Here is a 16,741-nt window from a genome sequence, read left to right as displayed (position 1 = left end):
ATCTTACAGATTGTGAATGCTGACTTTCCCGCATTTGACACCTCAAAAGAGGAGTCATCAGCCTCACCACGGTCCCCTGAGGGAATTGTCTTCTCCTGCCCCTAGTTCCTCAGTCTAAGGGTCCTAGGAAAATGGAAGAGAATCTGTCGCATCTTGACCACACTGGGATGCGATTAAAGTCGCTAAACTTTTTTTTTTTTAAACCTACCATGGTTGAGGAAAAAGAGTAAAACGAACATGGGCTGCAGCGTTGAAAACAGTTGCAAATATTTCATGGCCCTGATGCTCACTCTGACCAGCCACCCCTTCTCAGGGGAGGATGCCATTTGAAGAGTAGGTTTTCCAGAGCTTGAGGGAGATCCATTTAGCTCCTTTTTTGGGAGTGTTTCGACCCCCCCCTTCTGAACATAGCCCGATGCAGTAAAACTTTATGGCCTTAAAACCAAAAAGTACTGGATCCTGGGGTCTAGCTCTCTAAAAAGATAAGCGTTTACAGGCAAAGCCTCGTTTCTTCAAACACGAGGCCCGGGTACCATTCAATTCGGCCTAAAAGACACCTTGGATGGATCCAGCTGCATAGCTAGCCCCACCAAGGATTGCTCCAATGGAGCTCAGCACAGCACATCTTCACTCGTGACCAACACCTTAGACACTGGTGAAAAAACTGAGATACTCCCAGTAGTGGGAGGGGTTATATAGGGAGTGCACTTTTTGTCTTAGGGCATGCCACTGTCCATCACCTGAAGATGGCCTATAACCCACATAGTAACTACTATGGCTCTGTGTCCCGTGATGTACGATAGGAAAATAAAACCTCAACAGTACTGCCACTATTGGCACTAGAACAAAACTACAAGCTCCAGTAACTTCTGAGATTGTTAGTATATTGTAGGTATCAGCTACTCAAGGATAGTATTAAGCAACTTAAAAACAAAGAAGGAAGTCGCAACTCTTAGACATGTGAATTGGATGTGGGTTCAACTACGTATACTTCTTCACCTAGTCATTTGTAAGGTAAACCACTAATTAAGAGATTCAGGGTCAGTATTAGTAGACAGGTCCTCTACCCAAATGTCCCAAACCTTGTGGAATTTTTTAAGGCATCCTCTCGCCAAATAGGTGGCCTTGTACAGAGGTAAATTAACATTAATTAACTTTTTCCCCTGAGGTAACGGTTGGAGCAGATGAGGATTTCCACTGGAGAAGAATATTTTTTCTTGCATAGAACAATAATAATCCTATCAGCATCCTGGAGGTGCGAAGATGAGCCAGAGTGTCCCCAAACCTCTACTGTCCGGAGCACATGAATAGTGGTCACAGAGTGTATGACCAAGAACACCGCTTCCCAAAAAGTTTGGATGCAAGGACATTGGCAAAAGATGTGGATCTGCTGAGTCCACTGCACACCGCCAACACTCCGCGGGAAGGGAGGGATATATTCTGTGTAAACATGCAGGCGTGAGATAGATCCTATGTAGGAGTTTGTACTGAATCAACCTGTCCTTTGTGGAAACCAGCTGTAAAGTGGTGACACAAGGGATGATAACGATAAAAGCCTTGATGCTTGCACCTTCATAAAAAAGTCAGAAATTGCAGATCCTATGAACCTATTATGATAGGATCCCTTTAAATTCCAAGTGACCCACGTAGTAAAGTTAGCTTAAGGTACTGCCCATGGCAACCAGTCACATTGCAAACTGAAGGCAAACATTTATAAATTGATATTGGCTAAAGTACACTGCTCTGGCTCAACAGAGTTATAAATGAGCTCCAATTGTTTTTCCAAACCAAACCTGAGGAAATGATTACCCCCCACACCCCAATTTTAAAAGCTGCCTGCCATCTTCTATTACAGCTAATGTGATATCACACATTCTAAGACTGGTGTGGTAAAGTACGCCTAGGACAGCTGGAAACAACTTCGCACCTGATATTTTGCAAGACAGAGAGGAAAGCAATTCACTGCTGTGTGCTGCTGGCTGTGACTCCGGAAAAAAGGTGCTGGAGAGTCAGCTAATATGGGAATTCATGTCCACATAATCATAAAACCTTCCCTATCCCAGACCACAGGCTGGTGAATCACACATGTGGAAGATTTCTGTATCAGGGGAAAACAGATGACTGTGCTTTTCTTCTTTACTGTAACATTGTACATCATTATTGATACAAATTTATGGCATGCAGCTGTATAAAAATGGCTGCCAGGACAATGGTCAAGCAATGCAAATTCTTAAAAAGCCCTGCTCACTTTTCTGACAATCTTGACACTATCATCTACCCCACTGGGTACGAAATGAAAACATACGGAAAAGGCCAGTCAGTAAAATATTCTTCCGACAGAAGTCTGAATTTCATGTTTGTGCTATGACCCAGATCTCTCATATCACAGCTTCCACTCTACCCTTTACATCATAGTCTCCCCCTTACATTAGTGTCCTCAGTCCCTCTACATTATACCCTGTTTCCCCGAAAATAAGACCTAACGTGATTGTCGGTGATGGCTGCAATATAAGCCCTACCCCCCAAATAGGCCCTAATTAAAGTCCTTGTAGGGCTTATTTTCGGGGAAACAGCGTAGGGCTTATTTAGGGGGTAGGGCTTATATTGCAGCCATCACTGACAATCATGCTAGGTCTTATTTTCGGGGAAACAGGGTATAACGGACTACCCTCACATCACAGCCCCCCATCCTTTACATCTTCCCCCTATTTACATCAGAGACCTACTTGCAATCACATCCCCCCCATTGTTATATCACAGCCCCTCATTACATCACAGTCCCCCTGGCAATCACAGACTCTCCTTCACAGTCCTACCTTAGCATTGCAAGGCAGATTGTAGGAGGAGTGGCTGGTCTGAACAGAGGGCAGGAGCTGCCCAACATTTCATGTTGGCAAGCAAGGGATTTGTTGCTAGGACCACCCCATGTCCTGGGCTTTTTCCTGTGGGGCTGCAATTTTGTGTACTGTGTATTTTTACAAAATTAAAATAAATGCACACATATTTTTGCAAGTAAAAAGCATGCATGTATTATTATAATAATTTTTTTTTTTTTGGAGCCTGTAGAGCATTGCACTTGCAATCAGCAGAACACGGGTGCAATGTCAGGCTTCTGCAGAATCTCAGTATAGCAGTCTGCCCTTACCTCCCATGTGGCAGACAGTTACTGGAGAGCAGGAAGATCAATGATCTACGAAAGCATTCACCAGCGACCTTGCAGTTAATTGAAAACTACAAGCCGTCTGTCGCGGTGGGAGATAGTGGTTGCAGTTCATTCATTCACAGGTCACTGTGAATGAATGATGTGGCTGTGTTGGCAGAGGCCCGCATGGCCTTGCTCTTTTTAAATTGTGACATCTGGTGCGGGGAGAAGATCTCCTGACCGCTATCACAGCAGGGGATCAGAGGGGCGCAGGCAGGAGCTCTTTGGTATCATGTTACACCCTACATTTGGGTGTAAGATGTTACCAAAGGTAAATTCATGGCTCTAATATTGTATATATCGTAATGGATTGTTTTTTTAACACCCTGACTTGCACCAAAGAAAAAGGCAATTGGATTTAGATTTGTTGGCAGCACCTGCCCTATCTGAATCTTCAAGATTTTTTTTCTTTGTTATTTTATTATGAGCTCTTTTCAGATAATTCATTCACAGCTTTCTCATGGTCAAAGGAGGTGGACCAGAATGAAAAGCTGCACACAAAATGTGTTATGATGGATTAGTTCTGTCGTTGAATTAGGATGCTTGTAAATGTTTTACAGGCTGACAGCACACTCTTCACATTATCATCAACACTTACCTCAGTAGTGGTCCCAATATCAGCAGATGGGCTGCATGTGCTGGTATCATGAGGTGCAGTGCCAACGCTGCTTCTGATTGGAGAGCTGGGAGCAGCACCCGATGAGGAGTCAAAGCACATGGAGGACTGGTACAACACTCCCTTCTTCTGAATCCTCTCCCATACTTTTCTCATGGTGTCTGTCAGTTGATACAACAACTCCACCTGGAAAATAGACACACTTTCATGTTACTACAGAGCAAAAAAAACAAAGTTACTGGAAAATGCAATAACCAGACTCTGTGAAATGAAAATAAAAAAAGATATGTAATTCAGCAATGCACCAAATGTTTCTTCCCTATGTGTCAACCCTATGGCTCTGGTGAAACTGAGTACTTATAAATGGAGGGCTTCATATAAACCTGACTCAGGCAGGAATTGTAACACTTATCAATTTGAAAAGCCAAAAAAACTTGTTTGGAAGCACTACAAGAGAACCATCCTCACTTCCTGTCTCTGAAGAATATGGTGGTAGAACCTCCTTAAAAGAGACACAGACAGCAGGATAAGCTCAAAGGTTCTAAGGTGCTTACCCTTTTCCATACTAACTAAAACTATTCAAAATCCTTAGACACGGTTGTATAAACACTTGCTAATGGTAATTAGCACATGTAAAATGCCTTCTTCTACTATCCACTTGATTACAGTTGGAGAAAATTTCATCCCACTTTAAGGCTGACCCAAAAATAGGGAAAAAAAAACAAAACTCAGATGACGGGCAGCATGATTGACGATTGATCTACACCAGGGGACATTTTAAATTTATTTTTAAATGTGTTGTGTGTCCTTACTTTTTTGTTGAATGGGTAGGGGTACTGTGTAGGGGGCAGGTCCTGGGGGGCTTCCAGATTCTGAAGAGCCACCACCTGCAGAACCCCACAACCACTAGCCAGGGTTGTGGGGAAGAGGCCCTTGTCCCCATCAACAAGGTGCTTGGGGGCAGAGCCTCCCCTGCCTCAAAGCAACCCGCCACATGTTGAGGAGCACGTGGCCTGGTATGGCTCAGGAGGGGGGGGAGGTGCTTGCTCGCCCCCCCTTTCCTGATCTGCTGGGCTGCATGCTCGAATAAGGGTCTGGTATGGAATTTGGGAAGTACCCCACTTAAATTCAATATTAGACCCGAAAGGCCTGGTATGCATTGGAGGGGGTACCCCATGAAATTTTTTTCATTTATTTTTCATTGCTGGCATTATTTTTTTACATTCAGCTGTCAGTGGGGAAACCCGCTGACAACTTATGAGTCATCGGTTGTCAAGGACGCGGTGGCCGGCTTCCCGGGCAGCTCCTTAACAACTAGCACAGAATTAGATTAGGTTGATCAATTTTCGACCGATTCAAATTGTTCTGAAAATTTTGAATTTGTTAGAAAATAAAGAAACCAAATGAAACTAAAAAAAATTTTCTGTTCTGCACATGTCTACTGACTTTGCGAAGACAAACAAAACGGTCACATTGGTCAAAGTCGTAACAAAGTTGCACTCATCCAAAGTCACATCTAAGTCGCAGAGTAAAAAAGCAATGGAAATCACAAATGTGCATGGTGTCTAAAGGCTAAGTTCACCTTTAAGGTGTAATTACGCCCACAGCCAACTGTTCACATGCCTGATAAAGTAACATAGCAATATAAGCAACTGTAGATATAACACATAAATAATATATTTACAACTCTTTTTTTTTTTTTATTCTACACCATGGTAATGTGATGTCCTTTCACCTGCTCTCCTGGCTGCACAGAATGCATTGGTGCTGTTGTGATCACATAAGACAGGATAGCAAATGAGGGGGAGCTGTCACTCAAAATAAAAAGAGAAAGCCTGCAAGCTGCTTAAGAAAGTCTAGTGCAGCCTATCAATATTACAATAGTACCTTTGAGCTTTATTTTTACTTTTTCTATACAAATACATGGCATGCACTCACTATGTCTGTTTGAGGTTAGTATATCATACTTTATCTTGTGTGTTGTCTGTCCAAATGTACGTTATATGGTCTGGGCTAAACCGACATATACTATTTATATACCTTTATACTTTTTATATACCTGTGTGCCCACAAAGCCATGCTGCAATATTAACGCCTTTGTGCATGCGTAACAGTGAAGTCATGACTCGGCCATTCAAACAGCCAGAAAGCACGAACCTGGAAGGAAAACCAGGTGAAGATGAAAGCATTAGGAGAAATCTGTCATAATGTGCTAGTATGCATTGCATACTAGCACATTATGGCATAAACATGCAGGGGACCCAATTCAAAAAAAAAAAAAAAATGAACAGTTTACTTTCATTTTAAGACTTAGCAAAATCCCAAAATTTTAGAGGTGGAGTTGTACTTGAAAATGTTGGCTGTGCCACCACCTGCTGTTGAAATCTGGTATTGCAGCTTTTACCTTTCCATTAATTCATTATTTTAATGTATGGAAACTTGTCTTCAGAGTGAATATACAACTGTATACTGTAAGGTATCCACAATGGGGTAGTAGGAGAGGGGTAGTTACTGTGTAAAGGGATAAAGAGGTCAAATAAAAATAAAAAAATCTAAAATCATACATTAAAAAAACTCCATATAGATTTATTATTCTGCATTGATGTGGATGTCTGATAGGGTTAAGGGCAGATAAAGAGAAACAACATAAAAATCTATTTCAGACAATAAACAAAAAAAAAGCAAGAAAACATGTACAGGGCGTGGAAGAATGGTGGGAACCAGACTGCATTGATAGTCTATAATCTTTACAAAGAAAACATTTTGGCAAGAACTTAAATTGTGAAGTGATAGTCGGTTGCTTCTCGAGAGAGATTTAAGAAAGTAAATAGATAAACACAAGCCAAGCCAAGCCAATAAGACTGCTGGAAGAGAACTGTCCACAACCCAGCCCTATAGATAACTGAATTCAATATAGATACCGTAACTGAATTCAATATTCACAGCACAAGCCGTTCAGCTTGCACATAATTTGAATGCATTGGAAGATATCTGCACACAGCTTTCTAAATAAGCATCAATTACATAATATATACTTTATATGGCACTGAATTTGCTGCATTGCATAATATGGCTATGTACACAATTGTGCGGACTAGGCCTAGTACTTGACCACAGATAGTCTTTTGGATTGTAAGCTCTAATGAGCAGAGCCCTCTGATTCCTCCTGTATTGAATTCCATTGTAACTGTACCGTTTGCCCTAACATCGTAAAGCACTGCACAAACTGTTGGTGCTATATAAATCCTGTATAATAATAATGTTGACTATACTGCCTGTGGATATATGCGGGCATCTGAGGTTTTTGTAAACTGAACAGATGCTGGGAAAAAAAAAAAAAAAAGAGGACAATGTTCAGCAGATGGTAAATTAATTTTTCTTGATTTTCCTGTGCAATGAAAGCTGTCAACAGTGAAAGTTGGAACAATTTAAATAAAACACTGGTTGAAAGTTCTATGCATTTGCCTATTATGTGCTATGCATAGCTTTAAGCCATATAATTAGCATCCTATGCATCTATCAACAAGGGCCTTTCCTGTTTGATTTACAGTGTAGCTATACAGTAAGAATGTGTGAAATGCAGTTTTTCCTGTTCAAAAGATGAACTTGGCAAGGCGTGATTAAGAGGCAGCTCGGATAAGCCTAAACAGAGGCAAGGCAATTATTTCTGCCTATTCTATTCACCAGGCAGTTACAATGACAAGTATCAACAGTAGGAGAAACTATGCAAGGGGATAAGGGTGGCAGCATCAACAGAAGCAATGCTTTTTTTTTTTTTTTTCTTTTTTTACTAAGGTCCAGTGCTAACAAGCAATTTACACTAAAGTTTACTAAAAGCCTGCTTAGGTCACCAATGTATCAGTCTGTTCACCAATATTAACTAAATCAGAATGTAGCGCTGGTAGATTTTCATCTACCGCTTATAGGTGAATTTAGTGGGTTATCTGTTTTATACATAGTCAGATTTAGCCTCTGTTCCAGTTTGGCTGTGTTGCATGTAGTTTCGCACTGTGCCTGTGGGTGTCGTTGTCGACATGGGTCGGTGTTGGAAAGGCAACGCGCTGAAGCGTATGAGTGCTCTTCTGTCCCGGAGATAACTCGGTGGAGGTGGTCCTCCGAGTTGCATTCTGGGAGAGGGTATTTATGGGACAGACGCCATGATTAGGGTTTTTTTTTTTCCCGCTCCACCTGCTGGCCCTCCTGGCCCACAGGTATGCGTTAGGAGTACCACCGCGTGGTCCTCCGACCGGGAGGACCACGTTGCTGCAGCGTGTGGGTGGGCCCAGAAGCCTGTCTGGGGCCTACCACAGCGGCGAGGGAATGGTCCTGTGCTGTCTGTCCTATGGGAAGAAGCTGGACAACTGAGAAGATCCCAGGGTAGGACCCGTCATGGAAGGATCATGCAGAGTGCTGGTCTGGAGAGGGGCCTGGTGACTCAGTTGGAGGACGCATCCTAAAGTTAACCTACCGCATAGTACTGCCGGGTCAGCGTAAAGGTTCTAGTGCTGTGTTTGCTGTCCATCGTACACCATTACATCCTGTGGCAGAGGATCGTATGGGTTTCTATTCCATTCAAGTCTGTGGCAGAGACTTTTGTTCCTGCTGCGTGCCGGTTGCTAGGTTAGTGAGAGAAACCTATCCGGGCAGGCAAAGTTTCAACTCTAAAAGGAGAGTGTTTTCATCTACAGGATTCCAATTCATAATTCTACATCAAGAAAAGGTATTGGAACTTCCCTGCAACTCTTCTGCTGCCTCTTTCCTGCTACTTCCTTCAGTTACTCTTTTTTTTTTTTTTTTTTCCTTGTCAAAAGAAGTTTATTGAGTATACAATGTTATAAAGATACATAAAGTAAGTTTACAAGGATCTATAAAGTAAGCTCATTGTTTTACAGTAGGGTTTATATAGGTAAATATCATGAAATTTCAAATATTAAACATTGGGTTCACGTAAACCTAAATTAAAGATATATATAATTTCCTTAGTTACTTTTGTAGGTATTTAAATGATTTATACCTACTATACATATTGTTTACAAGTAGAGTGTATATAGGTCAAATAAATTCTGATAATGAGCTTTAATCGTAAGGTGGAGAAAAGGAAAGAGAAAGAAGAAAAAGGGTTGAAAGGTAGAGGTAATGGTCCACAAGGTTGTCCCGCTCGTCAGTTTATTATTCTTTTTAGTTCTCTTTGAAGCCTTAGAATGGGTGTCTCTGTAAGTCATTTAATCTGTTACCATGGCAACAAGACAGAGTCATTGAAGTTTGACAGGAACTGTTGTTTTATCCAAGGATGCCAAAGTTTTTCAAATTTTGGAATTTGATTTTGATCGATGGCTACCATCTTAGCATGGGACATTGTATTATTCATTCTGTGAATTATTTCTGCTAGTACCAATGTAGGAGATTTCCATGCCTTGGCCACTGTTTGTTTTGCAGCCGTTATTAGTTGGATCATTAGTTTGAATTTAGAGAGTGTTAACCATTCCGGTTTTAGATTAAGTAAAGTTAAATATGGATCTGGTTGTATTATTTTTTTAAATATTTTAGATGCAATCACGAAGACTTCCTTCCAGAAGGTTTGGATTACTGGGCACGTCCACCATATGTGTAAATATGTGCCTAATTCTGGGCATCCTCGAAAACAAAGAGCTGAGGTATTAGGTGAATATTTTGCCACTCTAGCGGGTACAAGGTACCAGCGAGTTAGGACTTTATAATTTGTCTCCAGTGCTAAGATGTTGGGTGAAGATGACTTAGATGTGAGCCATATGTTAGACCAGTCCGTGTCTTCTAAAGTTCGTCCCAGGTCCTCCTCCCACCTCTGAACGTAAGAGGGTCTATTAAGATTTGCTACTCCATATAATTGATTATAAAGTGATGAAATTGTACCTTTAGCAAATGGATCTTTTGTACAGATTGATTCAAAAATGGATAATTGGGATAATGGTGTATCCCCCTTTAGGAATGGTGTATAGAAATTTTTGATTTGGAGATATCTAAATATCTCAGAGTTTGGTAAATCATATTTTTCTCTAAGCGATGGGAATGAAAGGAATGATTTAGATGCTATGAAGTCATTTAGTGTCTGAATGCCTGATGTTGTCCAAGCTTTAAAAGAATTTGGGTAGATCCATGCCGGATAAAAGGCCGGATTTCTGATAAAAGAAAGGAGAGGATTGTGTGGAGATTGTAACTGATATTTGGTTTTTAGTTTATCCCAGAGAGATAAGAAGTGTTTAGTTATGGGATTATGAATTTTAAAGCGGTCTTTAGGATCAAGCCATAATAAATTTGATATTAATAGAGGGTCATTTTCTGAAGCCTCTATAAATACCCATAATGGGATTTCCTGTTTTGCATGGTATTTGGACAGACTGGCCAAATGTGCTGCTCTGTAGTAGTTAGTAAAATTAGGGTATCCCAGGCCTCCTTTATTTTTGGGAAGATGTAGTGTGTGTATAGGTATACGTGGTTTAGAAGAGCCCCATATAAACGAAGTTGCTCTTTTTTGTACTATTCTCAAAAAATAGGAAGGAATTGGAATAGGGAGGACTCTGAATAGATAAAGCAATTTGGGTAGAATAGTCATTTTGATTGCATTAATCTTCCCCATCCAGGATAAAGGAAGTTGCGACCATTGTTTTATTAGATTTGTGATCTGTCTTAATACAGGAGGATAATTGGTTGAGAATAAGTCAGAATGAGATGCTGTTAAATGAATTCCAAGATATGGGATTGATTTTTCTGCCCATGTGAATGGGAGTGCAGCCCTAGCCGGGATCAATTCCATGTTTGTGAGTGAAATATTAAGCACTAGGCATTTCTTAGGATTAATCATAAGGCCGGATAGGGCTGCAAATCCATCAAGAGCTGGTATTAAGTTAGGACCAGAGACCTGTGGTGATGATAGAAAAAGTAATATATCGTCTGCAAATATACATAATTTGTGTGTAATACCTCCTACTTCAATGGCAGTTATAGTTTGGTTTGTTCTGATGTATTGGGCCATGGGTTCGAGTATAAGGGCAAATAATAAGGGAGATAATGGGCAACCCTGTCGGGTACCTCTTTCGATATTAAAGGCTTCAGATTTGTATCCAGCATATTTTATATAGGCTTTGGGTTTATTATATAATGCTTTGATCCATGTTAAAAAGTGGGGTCCAAAACCCCATTTTTGTAATGAATATTGCATATATTGCCAGGATACTGTGTCAAATGCCCTCTTAATATCGAGAGATAGAAAACATAAAGGAATTTTCCGTTTTTTAGCAATATGTGCCAATAACACTGCCCTGCGTATATTATCGCCTGCCTGTCTATTTGGCATGAAGCCTACTTGATCTCTATGTATTAATTTTCCTATAATGCTATTGAGGCGTTTTGCTATTATTTTTGCTAATAATTTAATATCGAGGTTTAACAGAGAGATAGGCCGATAATTCACACAGGAAGTATCATCAGAAAGGGGTTTTGGGATCATACAAACAATTGCCATTAGTGTTTCTTGCCGAAAAGAATGTCCATCTAGAAGTTTGTTAAAAGTTTCAGTGAGAATGGGAGAGAGTATTTCTGAGAATGTTTTATAGTATAAAGCCGAGTAGCCGTCTGGGCCTGGTCTTTTGTTAAGTTTTAGGTCTTTTATGGCGTTAGCAACTTCATCTATAGTTATAGGCTCATCCAAACTGCTTTTTTGATTCTGAGATAACTCAGGTAAGGTTATTTTTGAGAAGAAGGATTCAGCCTCTGTAGGATTAAATTCATTGTTTGTCTTGTATAAAGTTGCGAGATGTGAGTGAAATTTATGGACTATTTTAACTGGATTACAAGTGTAAACATTTTTTGATCATTTCAAACGTATTGGTTTGAAAGATTTGTTAGTTGAATTTAATGCCCGAGCCAAATATGTACCTGGTTTGTTTGTATTCATGTAGAAATTGTGTTTGGAGCGTTTGAGGGATTTATCAACTGACTCAGTGAGAAATAGATCGTATTCCAATCTAGATTTTTCCAGATGAGATTTTGTACTCTGAGATGGATTATCTTGAAATGATATGTAGGCTGCATTAAAATTGAGTTCTAGTTTTTTTGCTAGATTTTTGCGTTCCCGTTTAAATAGTGCCATTTGTCTTTGTATTGTACCACGCAAGACAGGCTTATGAGCTTCCCACAGTGTTATTGGGGAGATGTCTGTTGTATTATTAATTGATATGTATTCCTTTAAAGCTTGTTCAATGGCCATCTGATGTAGTGGGTGTTTGAGCATTATGTCCGGTAAGTACCACGTTGGGTCATGCGCTTTTGGTATGGCTGAGGCTATAGTAGTGTATACTGCATTATGGTCAGACCACGGAATCGGAATTATATCTGATGCAATAATTTCTGGTATCATTCCTATTGATAGAAAAATATGATCTATTCTGGTGAAGGTTTGATGAGGGTGCGAGAAATAAGTGAATTTCTTTTTCATTGGGTTACTTTCTCTCCATGAATCTACCAGATTGTATTTGGAAAGAAGTTGAGAAAAAGGTAATCTAGAGGTTATTTTGGATGGTGTAAAAGGTGATTTATCTAGAAATGGGAGGAGGACCTGGTTTGAATCCCCACACATTATCACTGTTCCTATTTTGTGTGTATTAATCACTTGTAATATATGTGAGAGGAATGGTGTATGTTGTTTGTTAGGAGCGTAGTAGGAAATCACCGTGATTGCTGTATCCATTATATAACCCATGAGTATCAGGTATCTACCTTCTGGGTCTTTAATTTCTGATGATAAGGTGAATGGTGTGGATCGGTGAAATGCAATTAGAGTTCCCCTTTGCTTGGTACAGGCAGAAGCCGTGTAAATTTGTTGATAAAAAGGAGAAATATATTTTGGAGTAGAATCTTTGGTGAAGTGTGTTTCTTGGAGGCATACTATGTGAGCCTTCTTGTTATGGAAAGTACGGAAGGCTTTGGTCCTTTTTTGAGGGACATTTATTCCCTGAACATTCAGGGAAAGTATATTCAATGGTGCCATGGCAACAGATCAAATAGTTTTGACTTACTTTTTGTTATGCAGAGCTGACTGCGCAGATCAACCTGTGTGGACTGAAGAGATGAATAGATAGAAAAGAAACCAGTGAATTCTGGAGTAAAGAGTAAACAAAAAACATATGAGATTAGATGATACATTGTATAAATTATTTTTTGCAAGTAATCACAATTTACCCGTGAAAGAGAATAAATATCTCTCTCAGGGGAATAAGTGCCTTCGTCACACTCCCACATAATATGGTTGGGAGAATGAGGAGGGCTAATGGGGGTACACGGATCTTCCGCTTACAGGAGAGAAGTGCTATGTCAAAGAACATCAAAATGATGTTTCATTAATTGGAGTGCAGAATATAGTTTTTGTTGAAATTATTTATTCCAGGGTGGTTGTATATGGTTAGTCTTGCCCTAGGCTAAATAATTCAGTTAGAAAGGTACTGTTAATAACTTTGGTATTGATGAAGATAGTTTGAATTATTTTGGGATTTTAACCCTTTTAGAGTAAACAATTACATATTTTATTCATATGTAACTGTTTAGATATGTTAACTCATAAAATTGAGGTTGTATTGCTTCAGATTAGAATAAACAAAAACATAATTCTAGGAACTAGTTAGGTAATAATATATTTGTTTTAAGAAAAGAAAGAAAAAGCTTCCATTACTTCTGGATTATTGAACATATTTGTCCTAAAAAGTAATAAATCTATTGTTATTACCTGATAATATATAACTGAACAAGAATTTCCTTATTTCACTTATATATTCTAAGGCTATATGAATCAGAAGTAATAAGAAATATAACTGGAATGTAACATGATCCCACACAGTGTGTGACTATCAGAATGCAGTTACATTCAGTTATAAATACAGGTTTTTTATAGAGAACCATCTCTTAGTATAATAAATGAAGAGATATCAGGAATTAGGATGTCAGTCCATTGAATCTTCTTGGTCCATGGATGATGTGGCATAACGGCCTCTTTTGTGAGAATGATGATTCCCATTTTGTTCTGAAATTTTCTGGGTGCTGCCTGAAGGTGAAGATGCCATTCTTCTGCGTGTGGGAGTGTTGCTGCTTGTGGGTTCTGTCAGATTTAATTTTAAAAGGGTTTGTTGTAGTTCATCTGCTGATCTGCTTCTGTAAATTGTACCTTGGTAGTTAAACCTGACTGAAAAGGGGAAGCCCCATTGATACATAATGTTGTGGCGTTGCAGTTCCATTAGTTGGGGTTTCATGGATCGTCTTTTAGTAATAGTAAGTTGGGATAGGTCAGCAAAAATTTGATAATTGTGTCCTTGAAAATTAAGTTCCTTTTTTTCTCTTGCAGCAATTAGTATTTGTTCTTTCGTTCTGTAATAATGAAATTTTGTGATTATATCACGTGGGGGTCCATCTTTCTTTTTGGCTGTGAGGGCTCTGTGTACTCTGTCCAGTTCTAAACGTTCAATAGGGATATCTGGCTTTAGTTCTTGTAATAGAGCAGTAATAGTAGATTGCAGGTCTGTCACAGTTTCAGGTATTCCCCTTATGCGCAAGTTTGAACGTCTGGCTCTATTTTCGTAATCTTCGAGCTTAGTTTGAAGTATTAAATTCTCTTTTTTTAATTGTTCCAATTCTGTTATATTTTCTTGGGTTGTAATTTCAATTTCATCCATTTTTATTTCTAAGGCTTCGGTGCGGTTTCCCAGCTCTCTTATTTCTTTGGTTAGGCTTTTTGTTATTTGGTCTGAGGTTTGTTTTAAAGCCTTATGAAGCATCTTTTCAAATTGTAATAATATTACTGGGGATACTGAGGAGGCTTGTGGAGAAGTTTGTGAGAGGATTTGTTCTGTATCTGACTCAAATGGAGAGTCTTGCTGTGACATTTTCTGTCTGTGAGAGCGCCCTGATGCTGTATCTTGTGAGGTGACTGGAGCTGCTTCAGCTGCAGTGAGTGCCTGTGAGCTCTTTGTGAGGTGATTTTTATTTCTGCCATGGTTTCCTCCCAGTACCATATTTCCTGCCCAAACTTTCACAGTTTGTTCCCTGGGGCAAAAAGGTTCAAATGGATACCTTTTGAGTCTGCAGGCTCCGCTTTGTCCTTCTCTTCTCTCCTCAGTGGTGTGGAGCTCTAACAATGCATGTCTGCTCCGCTAGGCTCCGCCTCCTGCCCCCCCCCCTTCAGTTACTCTTTATTAAAGCATTGGAAAAGATACTCAAGTGTCTGGTGTCTACACTGTCTGGTATTAAACTCAACGGGACCCTAGACCCGGTTCTGGTGAAATTGAGGTAACAAAGGTGATGGTAACAGCCCGCTTTAAACCAGCAGCTCCACCGTGAGTAAGTGCTACAAGAACATCAGCAAAAGAAAAACTAACAAATCCGAAAGGGACAGATAGGCTGTCTGAATCTATACTGTGTTAAGTGACAACATTCCTCTTGTCCCATCATAACACCCTAAAAATATAGGTCAAAATAGGTGTACATACATACCTATCCAAAAAAAAAAAAAAACTGCACTCATCTCCCTGTGATTGATCATAGGACCTCAGCTAAAGATAAGGATCTGGGTGCAGACCACACAACCGGCAGGTGATTTTCTAATGTTGGGTATTTGCATGCCTTTTTAACATCCATATACAGTGTATGTAGTGTGACAAAAGGTATTAAGGTTAGATAGGTTAAATATAAAATTAATATTTTGTTTTTAATAGATGCTGGCAAGCTAAATCATCTAACAGCCTCTCATTTCTGTAGGGAACTCCCATACTGGGATCTGTTCCCAGTTTGACTCAACTACCATTGTAATCAAAAGGGGGTCTTACTTTCATCAAAGGTTTTATTTTACATTATGGAATGCAACAATGGCTGTGGGATTCCATCCATTCCATATCCATCCATTCCAAGGAAGACACTACAGAACTTCCACTAAGGGAGTCTCGTCATTAAATAAATTATTAGTGCAGTCCCATTTTTCCATTTAGGTCAACTGAAAAATAAGCATTAAAAAAACCTACCAAATGTGTCCAAAAAACATCAAAAACTGCACATTAACATGTGAGCACGCCTTTTATACAGATACACATAGGGTCTTCACTTTTGCTGCCCCTGACACCGGTTACCGTCCATTATTGTAATCTGATGTCAGGAGCTCATTCAAAAAATCCTGTTTGAATGCTGCTACATGAAATTCCCACAAATAGCAGAGTAATTAATTAATGTAATTCCCAAATTCTCCCTCTTCATCTGCTTGGCAGTACATCTGACACTTTCTGGTGACGGTTTAATGTTAGTAGTTTCAGTAAGTAAACCCACTCTGCTGCTGGTAGTCTTGCAGAATGAACTATGGCATTTTTTTTTTTTTTTTTTGCTATATTGGAGAGGGAAGTGGTGGCTTACCATAAAAAAGGGGAAATATTCTTCATTGCAGCATAACTATAAAGTTATATCACTTTAAATTTACTGGCGATGTGTGAAATAACACATCAACTGAAAAGAAAAGTGCTTAATCTCTAAATGAAAAATAATTTTCAGCAGTGCTCAATAGCAAGCATTGTGAAAAACATTTGAACCCGAGGAATCCACTGCCCATGAGGAATATGGGAACAGATCTCTGAATAACTAAATTATAAAAAATCTATGTTAGATTAGAATCTAAATAATAATATAATAATCTCTGCATTACTGAACTTGAAATTAAAGTGGAAAAAACAACTTCCTGTGTCAGAAAAGTAACCTTGTCAGGAACTGTACCTTAATTCCAATCGTAATTGCACCAAAACAGCAGCACAGATCCCACTAGTTGTAGCTGGCTTTTGTACCTGTCATTTGATGTTTTTATATATACTGATCAGCCATAAATGTATGACCATTGACCGGTTAAGTAATTAGCATTGAATATCTTG

General features: G+C 39.4%; 1 protein-coding gene across 1 annotated transcript in view; it reads right to left on the bottom strand.

The window, feature by feature from the left end:
- VPS13B (vacuolar protein sorting 13 homolog B) overlaps positions 1 to 16,741 on the bottom strand; it is a 1,301,055-nt gene that overhangs the window by 575,604 nt on the left and 708,710 nt on the right. Inside the window, exon 15 of the mRNA XM_073632833.1 lies at positions 3,801 to 4,004. Coding sequence (XP_073488934.1) covers positions 3,801 to 4,004 — 204 coding nt within the window. The remainder of the gene's footprint in view (positions 1 to 3,800; positions 4,005 to 16,741) is intronic.

Source organism: Aquarana catesbeiana, linkage group LG05, assembly GCF_042186555.1.
Source record: "Aquarana catesbeiana isolate 2022-GZ linkage group LG05, ASM4218655v1, whole genome shotgun sequence".
NCBI classification, from domain to species: Eukaryota; Metazoa; Chordata; class Amphibia; order Anura; family Ranidae; genus Aquarana; species Aquarana catesbeiana.
This window is presented reverse-complemented; position numbering and strand designations above follow the sequence as displayed.